This window comes from Amyelois transitella, chromosome 8 (assembly GCF_032362555.1).
Source record: "Amyelois transitella isolate CPQ chromosome 8, ilAmyTran1.1, whole genome shotgun sequence".
Taxonomy (NCBI): Eukaryota; Metazoa; Arthropoda; class Insecta; order Lepidoptera; family Pyralidae; genus Amyelois; species Amyelois transitella.
Genome location: NC_083511.1, coordinates 10,220,857 through 10,238,021, shown reverse-complemented (window position 1 = coordinate 10,238,021; position 17,165 = coordinate 10,220,857). Strand labels below are relative to the sequence as shown.

At 35.9% G+C, this 17,165-nt stretch overlaps 1 protein-coding gene across 3 annotated transcripts in view; it reads left to right on the top strand.

Annotated features, from left to right (window-relative positions):
• LOC132902013 (max dimerization protein 1-like) overlaps nucleotides 1-17,165 on the top strand; it is a 319,202-nt gene that overhangs the window by 283,866 nt on the left and 18,171 nt on the right. For all 3 annotated transcript variants that reach the window (XR_009656978.1, XM_060945574.1, XM_060945573.1), the window contains exon 5: nucleotides 11,222-11,462. Coding sequence is in view for 2 of the 3 variants with exons in the window: in XM_060945574.1 (XP_060801557.1) it covers nucleotides 11,222-11,462 (241 nt within the window). In the remaining variant the exon portion in view is untranslated. The remainder of the gene's footprint in view (nucleotides 1-11,221; nucleotides 11,463-17,165) is intronic.

Genomic DNA, 17,165 nt, shown 5'->3' with positions numbered 1-17,165 from the left:
TCCAGAGAGATGAGAATGTATGAGTAACCAAGATTAACGTCGTATTGGAACATGGTAACACATCGTACATAAAAGAATAAGGCCACTCCATCTCTTTCCCATGGATGTCGTAAAAGGCAAGTAAGGGATAGGCTTACAAACTCGGGATTCTTTTTTTAGGCGATGGGCTAGCAACCTGTCACTATTTGAATCTCAATTCTATCATTAAGCCAAATAGCTGAGCGTGGCCTATCAGTCTTTTCAAGACTGTTGGCTCTGTCTACCCCACAAGGGACATAGACGTGACCATATGTATGTATGTATGTATGTTACACATCCAGTTGCCTGAATGTGCAGGTTTTGCTCACAATGTTTTCCCTTGTCTTAAGAGCATCGGTAAGTATTCAAACTAATGTACATAACTTCAAAAATAGTCATTGCTACATGACCGAGTTGTGGAAATTGTGAACTTGAACAACCCACATTTTAAGCGACCAACTTACCGATTGTCCACCGACGCTCTAGAAAAAGTCCTTTTCTCGTTATTCCCTGGCCGGGATTCGAACCCGGGATCTACTGTGACCCAGACAACCGCACTACCGTTTTGCGTTACAGACGCCGTTGAATAAGAATAACTTTTAAAGCCTAAATTGTCTGGAAAACGCGCCGACTACCCTCATTATTTCCGCCATACAAAAGGACCTGGTTAAATGCAAATTCCTACCGTTCATGTCATTAATGAAGACGATAAAAGGACTTATATAACGTAGCATCTCTAATTAATCCTTCCCCGTAAACACCTAACGCAGTAAACTTAATGCTTAACCTATATTTTCGTGTATCTTTATCAGAATACATTTCGAAGCTAAATTTTAAAGCCCGCACTTAAAAGCTGGCCCAAATAATTAAGATGAAGATGATAGGGTGTCTGTGTGCGGAGTTGAGTCTAGAAGTAGATATGCTATAGAGGCAAAGTTATTTTTGGTTAATTAATTTTTCGAAATATACAAAACGTCAATTTCACTACAAACTTCTCTCGTTATTTAATCCGTTTACTGTGGTTTTATAAACTTTCTGTTTTGTGTTACATGAGCAAGATATGTTATACTAGATTATCTATAAAGAGAGCTTTTCATAGATACGTCAGTTGACCTGCCGATTAACATTCCAGTGGCAAGGGAGAAGGAGTAGGAGAATGGTTACGGTTTCTTCTAAACGTGATAAAAAAGTATTGAAATGATGTGAGAAAAGTTATAAGAGTCTGATGTATATTTTCATTATTCACATCAATGGGTAATTTTGATGTAGTGGTCCTACCACTTAGTATTTTAATCTTTCTCATTTTCTCATCACAGGAATAGATGAAGGTAAACAATTAACTCTATCGGTGAAGGTTTTCGAAATCAAGTTATCCTAAACCCAAGTTCTTGCGAGGAATTGTACAAATTTTTATGTTACACACACATTTATGTTACACATTTCTGTCAAAATAATTTTTTCTCTGATTAGTTAATCAACATACTAATTTCAATTCTTTCTTTTACATATATTTTAGTGCCGTGTGGTTCCCGGCACCAATAAAAAAAGAAAAGGATCACTCCGTTTCTTCCCACGGATGTCGTGAAAGGCGACTAAGGGATAGGCTTATAAACTTGGGATTCTTCTTAGGCGATGGGCTAGCAACCTGTCACTAATTGAATCTCAATTTTAATCATCAAGCCAAAAAGCTGAACGTGGCCCATCAGTCTTTTCAAGACTGTTGGCTCTGTCTATCCCGGAAAGAGATATAGACGTGACTATATGGATGGATGGATATTTTATAACACACAACACAACGTTAAAATTTTACGAAGCTTGTACTCCATACTTAATCTACTCCGATACACTCGTAAATCCGCGATTACGCTCTCCCTGCGAAGGTTTTAATGAGCGCACGCGGTTGAACCTCGCCCCCCTCCCTTCCCCTTACCTCCCCCCCCTCTCTCGCCTTTCTCCACGCCTCTCGCGTCCCATGTGAGCCGATAAGCCGGCTGAATTGCTCGCAACTTGAGGAGACATGAACGCTGAACAGCCTTCGACATGTATAGCTATGTTCATACGACCAATCAACTGCAAAATAATGGCAGCACAGAGTGGAGTCTTGTTTGGTTACAAGTTGAAGACAACTTAGTGGCAGACAGTAGACATTATAGACACATTAAAATTGCATGTGTTTTACACAATAAAAGCCTCTTTTTGTCAAAGTTTCAAAGTTTCACTGCCAATTTTCGGAGGTCAGACTAGAGTCGTTTCGTGTAAAACATACTCAGACAAGGATCGTGATTATTGGCGCACCTCTCCAGAGAGTTGAGGACCTTTTGAAAGTATTTCTGCCTGATGATGTCAATATGAGGTCTAAGGTAGCTCACGACAACTCAGATAAAACCTACTCTCTTTATATTAATTGCCTTTTTGGACGTTTTTCTTCTTTCTTCTGCTATGGTTCCCGGCACTAAATAGAAAAAAGAATAGGACCACTCCATCGCTCTCCCATGGATGTCGTAAGAGACGACTATGGGGTAGACTTATAAACTTGAAATTCTTCTATTAGGCGATGGGCTAGCAACCCGTCACTATTCTAATAGTCAATAATCTTAATTCTATCTTAAAGCCAAATAGCTGAACGTGGCCTATCAGTCTTTACAAGACTGTTAGCTCTGTCTACCCCGCAAGGGATATAGATGTGATTATATGTATGTACATATGTATGTTTCTTCGCTATTGTGGGTTTTCGCCATTCTCAGCTTTGTTGTGGCACTTCTGTATGCTTATTATTTTGAGCAATCAACTTCTGGCAATCGGCATTGATGGCTGATATAGAAATTAATTTTAATGATCCCTATTTGCGGATCCCCGAGGACTGGCTCTCAGGAACGCATTTAATATGTAAGGATCACTCTTGCCTTAATTTAATTAATGTTCGGGGTTAGCTGTTGAGAACGGCTTCCAAAGGAGTTCGAGGAAATCCTTTCTGATGTTTGCATTTTTATATTTATATTTAATAATAATTCTGATTTTTGATCTGAGTTTCAACATAGAAACGATCTCTTTCTATATACATATATATCTATTTTTGCAAACGTGTAGTGTAAGTGGATTGAGGAGCATAGGATATTTTCCACGCAGAAACTGAAGGGAAAGCTGGTCAAAAATAATTGAAATTACTGCAGTTAATTAGAGTGAGTGCAGTCGAGACATAAAAATTAGAATCACTGTGTAAATTATATACGCGAAAGAAGGAGGCTACTTTTTTCTTCTTACGGTAACGGAAAAACAGGAAATTAGGCGAACTCGGGCGGCGCTGTGCCAAAATAATTGTTTTAAATAAGTTAGATACCGTATTTAAGAAAATAAGAAACAAAATTCGAGACTTTCGACGCTGTCTGCCACGCAAGGGATATAGCCGTGTCTTTATGTATGTATGTATGTATGGATGAAACAAATTTTCATTTTGATAATATTTTCCAATTTTATATTATTTAATATAATGGAAGTCAAAACGTAGCGCGTTATCACATGAATCGAACTGAAGTACGAGTTGGGTACTCTCCAAAGATCGGTTTATTCTGAAACAGTCCATTTGGCAACCCCCACGTCTGCAAGATGAATCACTTTTTAAACAGTTGAAAATATTAAACATACATACATACTTATAATCACGTCTATATCGCTTGCGGAGTAGACAGAGCAACGGTCTTGAAAAGACTGAACGGCCACGTTCAGCTATTTGGCTTAATGATAGAATTGAGATTCAAATAGTGACAGGTTGCTAACCCGTCGTCGCCTAAAAAAGAATCCCAAGTTTGTAAACCTATCCCTTGGTCGCCTTTTATGACATCCATGGGAAAGAGATGGAGTGGTCCTATTCTTTTTTGTATTGGTGCCGGGAACCACACGGCACTTTTTAAACAGTTGAAAATATTTTAATAAATAAATATATAGCTTCCGTGCTAGTCTGGTTGCGTAAAAATCATAGTGTGTGCCACTTTCTTCTCTTCTCTTCTCTTCTGCAGATTGTAAATTTCAATCAAGAGAACGGCTAATAACCCTTGGAGTTTTTCTTTTAGATTTTGGAACCTGCTATTTAAAACTCAATTCCATCATTAAGCCATACAGCTGAACGTGTTCTTAACTATAGTCTTTTCAATATTGTTAGCTCTGTCTACCCCGTTTGAAACAAAGACGTGATTAAATTTATGTATTTAATTTAGCTAGATGTCTTTATGATAGAATTGAGGTTTATGAGAAAGTGTCGAAAGGTCAAGGGTACCCGAAGCCGTCGAACTTGCATGAAGAGAGTTATGAATGTGGATGAAGCGAAGGAAGTATGCAGACATCGTGCCAAGTGGAAAGATGTAGTCTCTGCCTACCTCTCCGGGAAAAAGGCGTGATTTTATGTATGTATGTAGGTATGTCTAAAGTCGTGTAAAAGAAGAATCCCAAATAAATTATTGCTTTTATCTTTATACAATTTAACAATATTATAGCATTAGTATTCTATATTAAAGCCATCAGACTTAAATCCTTGACAGTATAATTTATAAATTCTAACAAGGGGCAGCGTACATTTTCTCGAAACAATTACAAAGTGTAATAAAGCTGAATAAATACATTCAGTTAACTGAATTAGTGATGTGCTTATGTGAATAAATAATTTCGATTTAATAAATCTTAATCATTTACGATTTAATAAAAAAAAAGATTTCTAATATTCGTGTGTTGATTAGAATGTAAATATGAAATCGATTACAATAAGGACTAAGTAACTTTTTTTTATACTCGTATGATAAATAAACGTACAAAGTATTGAAATAACATACAGTTATCACAATACTTTTAAATACCAATATATGAAACATTGGAATTAATGTCCGTCTGTTCGTATGCGCTAATCTCGGAAAGTTGTTGACGGATTTTGTTGCTGTTGGAAATGTTGGTAAGACTGGTTTCTGAGAAAGGTTTATGTCTTTAAATACTACCCGTGCAAAGCCGGGGCGGGTCGCTAGTAGAGTATAATTAGAATTATTCGACTGGCAGAGAATGCCATATTGTATCACCTAAATTTTTTAGTGCGATAAAGTTAAATATTGATTTTTATTATGCCGTGTGGCTCCATCTCTTTCCTGCGGATGTCGTAAAAGGCGACTAATGGATAGGGTTATAAACTTTTGATTCTTCTTTTAGGCGATGGGCTTGCAATCTGTCACTATTTGAATCTCAATGCTATCACCATGCCAAAAAGTTTAACGTGGCCTATCAGTCTTTTCAAGACTATTGGCTCTGTCTACCCCGTAAGGAATATAGACGTGACTATATGTTTCAAATTTAACAAACAAGCCTCTGTCTACCCCGTAAGAGTTATAGCCGTGACTATATGTACGTATATATGTATTAAATTTAACAAACAATAGCCCATCACTACTAAGTGAAATATTGAGAAATAAACATGCAGATGAGGGTAGCTGATGAATTTTAAACATTGTACTTAGTCCGGTATCGGTTATAATTTAATTGGTTATTTGAAAAGTTTTCCAATCTCCATGAAAATGTGGCCGCGCCGTTAGTACCTACTCTCTGAAGAAACACATCCCCTCCAGCCTTGTTGATTTTGGTTTGGTCCGATTTCGATACTCTTTTGTATTATATTATTTATATTTATATAAGTACTAACTGTCCCGGCAAACGTTGTTTTGCCGTATAAATAATTTTTAAGTAATTTTTAGTTAAAAAAATGTTAACAACACTTATCACTAAGGGGTATGAAAAATAGACGTTGGCCGATTCTAAAACCAATTACTCAATATGCTCACAAAATTTCATGAGAATCGGTCTAGCCGTTTTGAGGAACGAAAATTGTGTCATGAGAATTTTATGTAATAAGATTTATATTATATTATACTTATTACTTTGTATTATATTATTTTTATAAGAGATAGGCTTATAAACTTGGGATTCTTCATTTAGGCGGCGGGCTAGCAACCTGTCACTATTTGAATCTCAATTCTATCATTAAGCCAAACAGCTAAAGCCTTCCTCGTTAAATGGTCTATTCAACACAAATAGCATTTTTCAATTCGAACCAGTAGTTCCTGAGATTAGCGCGTTCAAACAAACAAACTCTTTAGGTTTATAATTTTTGTATAGATAAATCTTAGTTATATAGGCAATATATATTTAGAATTCGACGATCAAATTATTCTGATGAGATAATCCAATAAGAACGATGAAGATGTAACGAATATACAGAGAAAACTAATTAGGATCGTCTGGATAGTACTCGGGGAAAGTTCTGGAAGTCTGCAAATGTAATAGACTCTAGAAGGTCATAAGCAAAAAGTTATTAACTCTTTATTGCTAGAACTGAAGTAATTAATCAACATTTTTATTGACTTTTGAATAAATTATTAATTCTTTCTTCTTTTATTAGAATTCTTTTTTAGGCGATGTGCTAGCAACCTGTCACTATTTGAAACTCAATTCTATCATTAAGCCAATTAGCTGAGCGTGGCCTATCGGTATTTTCGGGCTGTTGGCTCTGTCTACCCCACAAGGGATATGACGTGACCTATAGACGTGACTATACGTCACGTCATATCCCAACAACCCCTATCACTAAGGGTAATGAAAAGACGTAGGCCGATTCTTAGACCTACGCAATATGCTCACAAAATTTTCATAGGATCCGGTCAACCCGTTTCGGAGGAGTACGGGAACGAACATTGTGACACGAGAATTTTATATATAAGATATTAGTATGATTTATAACAAAACCCGTTCGACATGATCCTATAAATCAGGCTTCCCGCAGTTTTTCATTAACTACGGATGTTAATAAATGGAGTCGAAAATGTTAAAAGCATTTCCTTGGGGTTAGTTTGCCAAATTCAAAGCGTAAAAACCACATTTTTATGAAATAATGTTTAAACGAGGTGTAGAGACAGTGGACACAAAACACTAGGATTACAGAGAAAAAGATTCAATAATTTATAATAAAACAATAAGAAATAATAATACATATAATTAAGATGCACAATAATCTTATATATGAAATTCTCGTGTCACAATATTCGTTACCGTACGGTTTGACCGATTCTCATGAAACTTTGAGTATTGAGTAAATCTGAGAATCGGCCAACATCTATTTTTAATACCCCTTAGTGATAAGGGTAGTCCACCCTTAACTAGAAATTACTTAAAAAATATTTATAATGCAAAACAACGTTTGCCGGGACAGCTAGCAATTAATAAAATATTACAAATGAAAAATTGAGATTCATATTTATTCCATTAAATATTCTCATTCTGTTGATGATTTTATTTATAAAAGCTACCTATTTTACTAACATTTAAAAGTTACAACAACAACAACAATGGCAACATTTAAAAGTTTACCGTCATGGCCGCTGTAGTGATTTAAATATAATCAAGCTAAACAGTGCATAGTTTATTTTAATTTACTGGCAACATAATGAATTATGAGAGCAGACGCCGTTGTTTATTCTACTGCTTTTCTACATTTGTGTGTTGGTATTGTAACGGTAATAATTGTAAATAATGTTTTTTCAGTCTTAATCACAAATATACCGACATAAAATAAACTGAATTGGAAGAGGTTAATAGATCATCATTAAGCCATACAACTGACTCTGTCTAGCTCTTTCTTTCTATTCCGCAAGAGTTAAACACGTGACTTTAGATTATTATTTTATATTAAACACGAAGGTATCGTATCTGTATATACAGCGGCACTAACGAACCGTTACCAATTCATGCAGTTAGTATACAACTTAATCTCTATAACCTCACTATTTTGTGCGCTGGGCAACGGGCGGCGAGTGTGGGCAGATTTATGGCGGGATATTTCATCTGCGGCCGGGAGCGATAGTGTGATGGCTCTGCTGGTCACATCCTCCCCCATCCTCCTGCCCTCCCCCCCTCTCTACAGGCCAGAGTGTAAGGCTAGGAGACGGATTTTTAAAATTGTAAGGAGCGCAACCGAAGTATTCTTACCATGCAGTAACGTATATTTGAGATAAAATATTATATTATTATTAATTTACGGGTTAGACAGAACACAGTTGCAAGAATCCGAGGTCACGTTTAGCTGGACAGCTTAGTGATGGAATAGCTTTTGGAAATAGATAATAACCGCTTTTTGGGCGCTTGCTACAATGGATGTTTTAAAAGGCGACTGAGGGATAGGTTTATAAGCTTGGGATTCTTCTTTTAGGCGATGGCCTAGGAACCTGTCACTATTTGAATCTCAACACTCTCATTAAAACTAAACTGAAATTGGCCTATCGAAACTTTTCAAGACTATTGGCTCTGTCTACCCCGCAAGTAATAAATAATAATAATAAATACGGGACAAATTACACTGATTGAGTTAGCCTCAAAGTAAGTTCGAAACTTGTGTTACGAGATACTAACTCAACGATACTATATTTTATAATAAATACTTATATAGATAAACACCCAAGACCCAGGCCAATCAGAAAAAGTTCTTTTCTCATCATGCCCTGGCCGGGATTCGAACCCGGGACCTCCGATGTCACAGACAAGCATACTACCGCTGAGCCACAGAGGCCGTCAAAGTTATATAGACGTGATTATTATGTAGGTATGTATGTACAAACAAACAAATTAACCCTCCGTTCACGCCGTACAACTTCAGCGCGCTTGCGCCGAGAAACGAACTTTCATTTAGGAAATACAACATGCCCGCTGCATTTTTGATGACACCGTGTTTGCTAGGAGCGAGGGGCGATCATAATTCTAAAAGTTGTGAAACTATCTCAGATTGGGCGTTTGCAGAAGTTACCAGCTAGTGATGTAGCGAATATCCTTTTTTTTTAATATTCATATTTATTATAGTTACCATATTCAAAGAATTCTTAATCATTTAGATTATGTAATAAACTAGAGGCCGCCCGCGACTTCGTCCGCATGGAAACCCTATCAATCCCGCGGGAACTCTGGGATAAAAAGTAGCCTATGTGTTATTCTGGGTCTTCAGCTACCTACATACCAAATTTCATGGTAATCGGTTCAGTAGTTTTTGCGTGAAAGAGTAACAAACATCCATACATCAATACAAACTTTCGCCTTTATAATAGTAGTAGGATATAGTCCGGTCAAATAACACCAAAATATAAGAGTGAAGACAAATAAATTCCCATCCAGCTAAATGAGTTAAATTGTTCAAAACATAATTAAAAAAACATTCCGAAATTCCCCAAAAAAATTTACTTTGACGGGGTCAAAGGTAAAAAAAAGAAACACAAAAACAGTAAATTTTATCGCAAAATATATTTTATTGTAGATCATAAAATTTTTTTTTTTAAATATTTTTTTTTCCCAAAAGTTACCGTTTCTGAGATATATTGAAAAGAGTTATTGGTACCTACATAGCCGAGGTAGGATTTGAACCTATTACCTGTTAAAGTTATATAGGAATCATAATCAGTATACGACTTTATATTCTGAAACAGTTTCGACCAATAGTTATTTTTGTTGAACGTATTTTCTTTTTATGGAAATACTTACTTAGTTACAGCTTTGTTGTGATGATCAAATAGTAAAATTATGTTCGTTGAACATTCGCAATAGTTTACGAATGCGAATATTCGTAACATCACTATTTCCCACTGTTGACTTACTGAATTCGGGTAACGTTAAAAGCCATTTTGTTATCAGAACGCCGGGTGTAAGGAAACTGCTATAGATTCAATTTGAATTATTAAACTTACAAACTATTCCGATGTCTGTATTATTCTTCCCCTTTGTATTAAAATAACTGTCGGGTTCTTCAGTTTCTATCAAGCATAGTTAATAAGGGATAGGCTTACAAACTTGGGATTCTTTTTTGGGCGATGATCTAGCAACCTGTCACTATTTGAATCTCAATTCTATCTTAAAGCCAAATAGCTGAACGTGGCCTATCAGTCTTTACAAGACTGTTGGCTCTTTCTACTCCGCAGGGGATATAGACGTGATTATATGTATGTATGTAAGCATAGTTAATAGCTTACTAGAGCATCTGAGATAAAAGTAAAGAGGTGCCATTTTAAAATAGGACACGGCTAGCTAGCCTAATACCCATAACTACTTTGAAACCTGTTGAGTCCTCTCCAGAAATAGACAACAGACACTGACTGACAGAGACAAGAACAGAGACTGGACCAGTAAATACAGGACAAAAAATAAGAGAGCTTTAATTGTAAAAAAAATGTTCAAAACGGAATTATTTGGTTTTGACTTATTATTTAACTTATTATTTTAGACTTATATACTTGGGATTCTTTTTTTAGGCGATGGGCTAGCAACCTGTCACTATTTGAATCTCAATTCTATCGTTAAGCCTAATGGCTGAACGTGACCTGACAGTCTTTTAAGACTGCTAGCTCTGTTTACCCCGAAAGGGATTAAAGTGATAATATGAATGAATTATTATTATGAACGAATGAGTTATTATTTCCTTACCCACAATATTTTTAAAATAAATAATTTATTTACTATAAAGAAATTACTTATTTTTACATACATACATACATACATATAATCACGTCTATATCCCTTGCGGGGTAGACAGAGCCAACAGTCCTGAGCGGACTGATAGGCTATTATTATGGCTTATTTTTAATAAGAATAAATCTCCGACTTTAACACCCTTTTGTTCGCTAAGGAGTTTAAACTATTTCAATGTGAATGTAGTTGAATTTCAATTGTACGAGTACAAAGTGAAGCTCATCCTGCCTGCGAGTTGCAGCCATTTTTAAAAGTCCAATGCCCCTTATAAATTTCCCACTGTTGGTTTTACTGATTGCACCTATTTACAAGTTTCTCGCTTTACGGCATAAAATATAGTAATTGCAGAAGTGCGAAATAAATATAGTGTTGCATTACAAATGACGTGTCGTGATCGTGAAAAATAATTGATGGTAACGATATTGTGTTATTTTTTAATAAAGGCCCTGACACTATTCTTTCACCTATTGCACTTGACCTTCTGTATTGTAAATTGTTAGTTAAGACACATAAAATAATGCCTCCGTAGCGTTATAGGGTTGCCACCAACAATTGGATATTACCTGCCCAAAATACGTAAAATTTTATGTAAAATACATCAGACATCAGGATGAGCATGGCTAAAAAGACCAACAAAACACAAATTCCTCTTAACCGACTATTCACCTTGTTACAGAGCTTGGAAGAAAGAGAAAAACGACACTCCAGTCACAGAGAGCAATTAGCACGCGAACAACGCTACCTCAGACGGCGGTTAGAACAGTTGCGCGCGTCACATTGCGGCGTGACAGTGCGCAGCGTGTCGGAGAGTTCTGTGACGCACGCGCACGCGACGCGCGCCGACTCGCTGTCGTCGCTCGAGTCGTCGTCGGGCGTGTCGACGGCGGAACGGTCGCCGTCATCTGTATCTGAAAGTGGTGAGTGTTTGTACATATTTTATTTTGTTGAGCCGTTTTTGAAACATCCTTTACACAAAATTGAGTGGTATTTGTCGTGATATTTGTGTATTTGTGTATACTTTATTATACATAATAGTAAAAGGGATTATTGGTGAACAATGTCCAATCCCTAGAATAGATTTCCTTCAGACAAAATGCTGACAATGACAGTACTGAATACTAATTAGCTGATATCGACAAAAAAACGAAAACGTTTAAAATTGGGTTTTTATTAATTTTCTACGACCTCACCTCGTGGCTTCACTCCATTCAATAGATAATTAGATTTTGTTATTCAATATTACTCGTATTCCAACTAAGCTTAAATTTCTTTGATACATTTTTAATTAAACACTTTGTATGATTCCTAATAACCTAGTGACCTGATTTATCAATGAGCTACTACAAGCCGTCAGATTAATTATTAATTAACAGAAATATATAAAGGAATATGACGAGTGTTCTAGAAAATATTGATGATGCTTTTATATCGGTCTGGTAGAGAAGATAAAACAAAATGTGTCAGCCACTTCTCCTCCCAGCTTCCTTTCAGTCTTGAGACTTATGTTTGTATCTACCCCGTGAAGGATATAGACGTAAAAAACCTACTTACCAAAATCTTCTTCTTTCTCCTGACTTTCTTACCTTACTGGATAGGAACCCTGGGTACGAGGTTTGACCACGATTCCTGGTGTGTGTGTGAAAATAAAAACCTACCTACCAAGATAAAAATGTTAATGTATAATACATGGCCACGTTCAGCTGTTTGGCTTTATGATGGAATTGAGATTCAAACAGTGACAGGTTGCTAGCCCATCGCCTAAAAGAGGAATCCCAAGTTTATAAGCCTATCCCTTAGTCGCCTTTTACGACATCCATGGGAACGAGATGGAGTGGTCCTATTCGTTTTTTACCGTGCCGGGTACCACACGGCACCAATAAAAAAATTAATGTATTTGTATAATGAGTGAATATAATTAATGTATGATGAGCGGTTAATTGTAAATTATTATTATGAACCGTACGAGTTTTAATGTAAATCAATATTGTCCAATTAAGTTAGGCGTCGTTAAATACGTTCCAATTTACGCAACGCAAACACAATTATATAAATGACTGGCCCCAGACACGTGTTATTAGTTTAAAATTTGGTGTAAAATTATTTATCATGATTGCATAAAGCAATTTAGATGAAAATTTAAAGTTGACGACGTTTGAGCTGGCTCATGAAATTTATTGGTTATTTGTTTTTCTCGTGAACTCTAACGATATGTATTTTCAATAAAAGAAGGCTTTAAATTATTGTTTTATACATATTTAAAAAAACGCTTAAAAGTATCTTATAAAATATATATTCCTTAGTCTTAAAAAAAAAACAATCTAGAGTTATCAAATAAAAAGGTGCAATAAACTATCTCTTCTTTGTGAAAAGAAGAGATAGTTTATTGCACCTTCAAATAAGAAAAAGATGCGGTGTAAACAGAGCCGACAGACTTGAAAAAAACTGAAAGCTGAGTCGCCTTTTACGACATCCATGAAAAAGTTGTAGATATTTTTTTCTCTTGTATAATATTAGTATTGAAACAACACGTTTGTACTATTGTTATTTATCCTCCACCATTTTTAGTCGAGAGTAAAAAAAAAAGATAAACAAACACGCAAACAAATACAATTCAATCAATACAACATTTGAATGCGTACGCTCCCGAAATATAATAAATGAAACGGTACAAAATAAAAAAGTTGTAACGAATTCACTGAAATACACGACCGCTTTGCAAGCCCCGCTTTTCGCACAAAACAATCAATGGATATGTAAATAAATGGTGCGTTCCGTTACACGCAACGGTTACTATATACCATCAGCAAATTAATATCTAACGCTGAAAACTAGACCAATTAACGGATACGATTGTGGATTGAGCGATTGAAGTATGCAGGGATCGTAACAAGTGTAGTCACTGCCTACCCCACCGGGAAAGAGGTGTAATTTTTTTTTATGTATAGTGTATATGCTAGACTATATAGTGTATAGTTTTTTTTTTTATATAAAAACTAGAATATATAGTAGATATGTTAAAACGATGTGTTAGGTTGACAACAATCATAGATTTATACACACATACTATCAACTTTAACATATAAATACCACGTCTTTATCCCTAACGGGGCAAACAGAGCCACTAGTCTATAAAAGACCAAAAGGCTACGTTCAGCTGTATGGCTTACTAATAGAATTAATATTCAAATTATAAGAGAATTTGCTAGCCCATCGCCTGATCGATATATAGATAATAGACTGTTGGCTCTGTCTACCCCGCAAGGGATATAGACGTAACGTGACGTATGTTTGTATCGCCTTATCCCAAAAGTTACATATTAATTTTTTGCCAACATTTCTACGCCACGATTTAATTTAACAAGGATTATGTGAATATTGATTTTATTTATCAACAAATATAAATCTCCACATTCCATTTTTTCGTGCAACTTTTTCGTCGCATACACCCAACCGTCAGCAAATTAAGAATAACGACGGACATAACAACTAATGAGACGTCTAATCGCTCCTTACACTATTGGGAGGCCTATAAAACAGCTCGTTTACATATCAATCCGGCTGGAATAAAGGAGAGTCGGGAATGTGAGCCCGCAATGGATTCAGATTTATGTCCGGACCTTATATATGTAAGTGTGTGCCTTTGACAGTTAAATGGCAAAAGTTAATGCATAAATAAAAGGTAACAAAATAGGGGGGAAAAGTTGCGGAGACACGCCTTTGGGCTTGTGACCTTGGTGGTGTGGATATATTTATTTATTTAAAACTTTATTGCATACATACATATGGTCGCGTCTATATCCCTTGCGGGGTGGACAGAGCTAACAGTCTTGAAAAGACTGAATGGCCACTTTCAGCTATTTGGCTTAATGATAGAATTTAGATTCAAATAGTGACAGGTTGCTAGCCCATCGCCTAAAAAAGAATTCCAAGTTTGTAAGCCTATCCCTTAGTCGCCTTTTACGATATCCAAGGGAAAGAGATGGAGTGGTCTTATAAATAATGTCCTTGTTTATGTGTAGTAAAGTTTAAATTAATATTTTAGCGTCTATGGATTTATAAAAGATTTTCTATACAATATTGTGAGTTTATAGGTCTATGAATGCGTAGATGGTCTACGAAATGCTACGACGTAGCTTTCGTAGCAGCTACGAGGTCGAGCTCTACGAATCGTTTGAATTATGCTCTACGACCGTGTGACGGATAAGACAAATTATGTTTAACATTGATATGAATTGAAAAGTCACCCAATCCTGCACACCCTAGTTAGAAATAAAGACAAAAAATATTAAGAAATTATATATAATAATTTGTAACTAATGGCATCGAATTAAAATTAACATACATTCTCAGTCACGTCTATATCCCTTGCGGGGTAGGCAGAACCAACTGTCTTGAAAAGACTGAAAGGCCATGTTTAGCTGCTGTTATGCGCAATAATATAATTGAGATATACTAAATTAACGTTACGTATATATCTATACTAATATTATAAACTTGAAGAGTTTGTTTGTTTGTTTCTTTGAACGCGCTAATCTCAGGAACTAGTGGTTCGAATTGAAAAATTATTTTTGTGTTGTATTCACCATTTATCGAGGAAGGCTTAAGGCTATATAACATCACGCTGCAACTTTTAGGAGCGAAGAAATAATAAAAAATGTAAAAAAACGGCAAAAATTATTCATCCTTGAGGGCTTCAATGATGCCCAAAATGACTACATAGCTAGTGTATAATAAAATCACATATTAACAGTACTTTTTACTTGATCTTTTCAAATACAGTTTTCTAAATAAAAATATTTATCAACAAGAGACAGCGTGTTTCGTCTTCATTAAGGTAACGTAGGGTGTTCTAAGGCGGGCATTCTCTCAACAAATAACACTTTGGTTCACTGAGAATAATGTTCCCGATGCACTTACTTGGTTCTTGCACTTTATTCTACCATACAGACCAACAAAAGACCTACATATAATACAAATACCTTATCGTTTGTGACGTTCGTGTGGTTTATGATACTTTAGAATAAGTCCTAGTCTATTTCTCTCTAAAGCGACTAAGGGAATAGCCGCACATTCATTAGTGCATTTAGTGAAGTGAGGCAATAAATATATAGTGTATTTCAGCTGAGTCTCTTCCCTTGCAAATTGTGAAAGCCAGGCAAGGGAAGGACTAATAAACTTGAGATTCTTCTGTTAGGCGACAGGCTAACAACCTGTCACTATTTGAATATCAATTTTAGATTTATTATTACTCAACTGAACGTAGCCTTTCAGTACTTTCAGGACTGGTGGAATTATATGTATTTATAATACCGTCCTCTCTCCATCGCTTTCCCATGGATGTCGTAAAAGACGACTAAGGGGTAGGCTTATAAACTCGGGATTATTCCTTTAGGCGAATATTATTTATCCCATATATTTCCCAATATATTCCCCGCTGTCCCGGACGCATTTTAAATGATTTTCCAATAAAGCTATACACGGCCGCGGTATCTGCCGATATGACGTTATAATAATAGCATTACTGTCAAATGGAGTTAGCGCACCCGCACGGCAGCATCGGCCGCGGGCGATGGGGGGAGAGGGGGGAGAGGGAGGGGGGGGGACAGGGCTGCCAACCGCGAGGAACATAATGAACACTATAACGTGCAGTTTCGCCGTGAATTTGTAGGTAGTATTTGAATGATAATAAAAATATGCGCTGAATAATATGGAATGATGAATATTAATTTGATCACTGTTTAAAATAGTAGAAATAGAATAGATAAATTTTCAAAATTGAATACAAAGTATCATTTATTAACGTCACATCACTTAATTCACACACATACATATAATCACGTCTATATACCTTGGAGGGTAGACAGAGCAAACAGTCTTGAATATACTGATAGACTACGTTTAGCTGTTTGGTTTACTGATGGAATTGAGATTCATATAAAGTGACAGGTTGCTAGCCCGTCGTCTAAAAGAAGAATCCCAAGTTTATAAGCAATATAAGTTTATAAGCTATATAGGAATGTTTAAATAAAAAAAACCAGAGGCACTATTAAAAAAAAAAACAATATAGTTTTAATTTGTTTGTATCACGACAATTAAACAGGAGAAATATAAAGATAGTCAGTTGTTTAAAATTAAATCGTGCCGATTATTTTCATTCGATATTTGAGTAAGTATAAAAAAATCAAACTGGCCAGTAATATTGGAATGTTATCGTGCGGTTGGCAGCCCTGCAGGTGCCGAGAATCGTGTTACCGTAATCGCATGTGTGAAGTGATGCGCGGTGACACACGACGGAGACGCGATTTCAACGTATATGCTGACGGTACAGTGTACTACGAATATGTTATAGGGCGGTATTGACCGCATATATTTTATATTTATATACATATATATATATATATATATATATATATATATACATACATACATACATAAAACACGCCTCTTTCCCGGAGGGGTAGGTAGAGACTACCTCTTTCCACTTGCCACGATCTCTGCATACATATTTCCTTCGCTTCATCCATATTCATAACTCTCTTATATATATATTATATATTTTTTTACTGTTGTATCGGTTGATGCATACATACATATGATCACGTCTATGTCCCTAGCGGGGT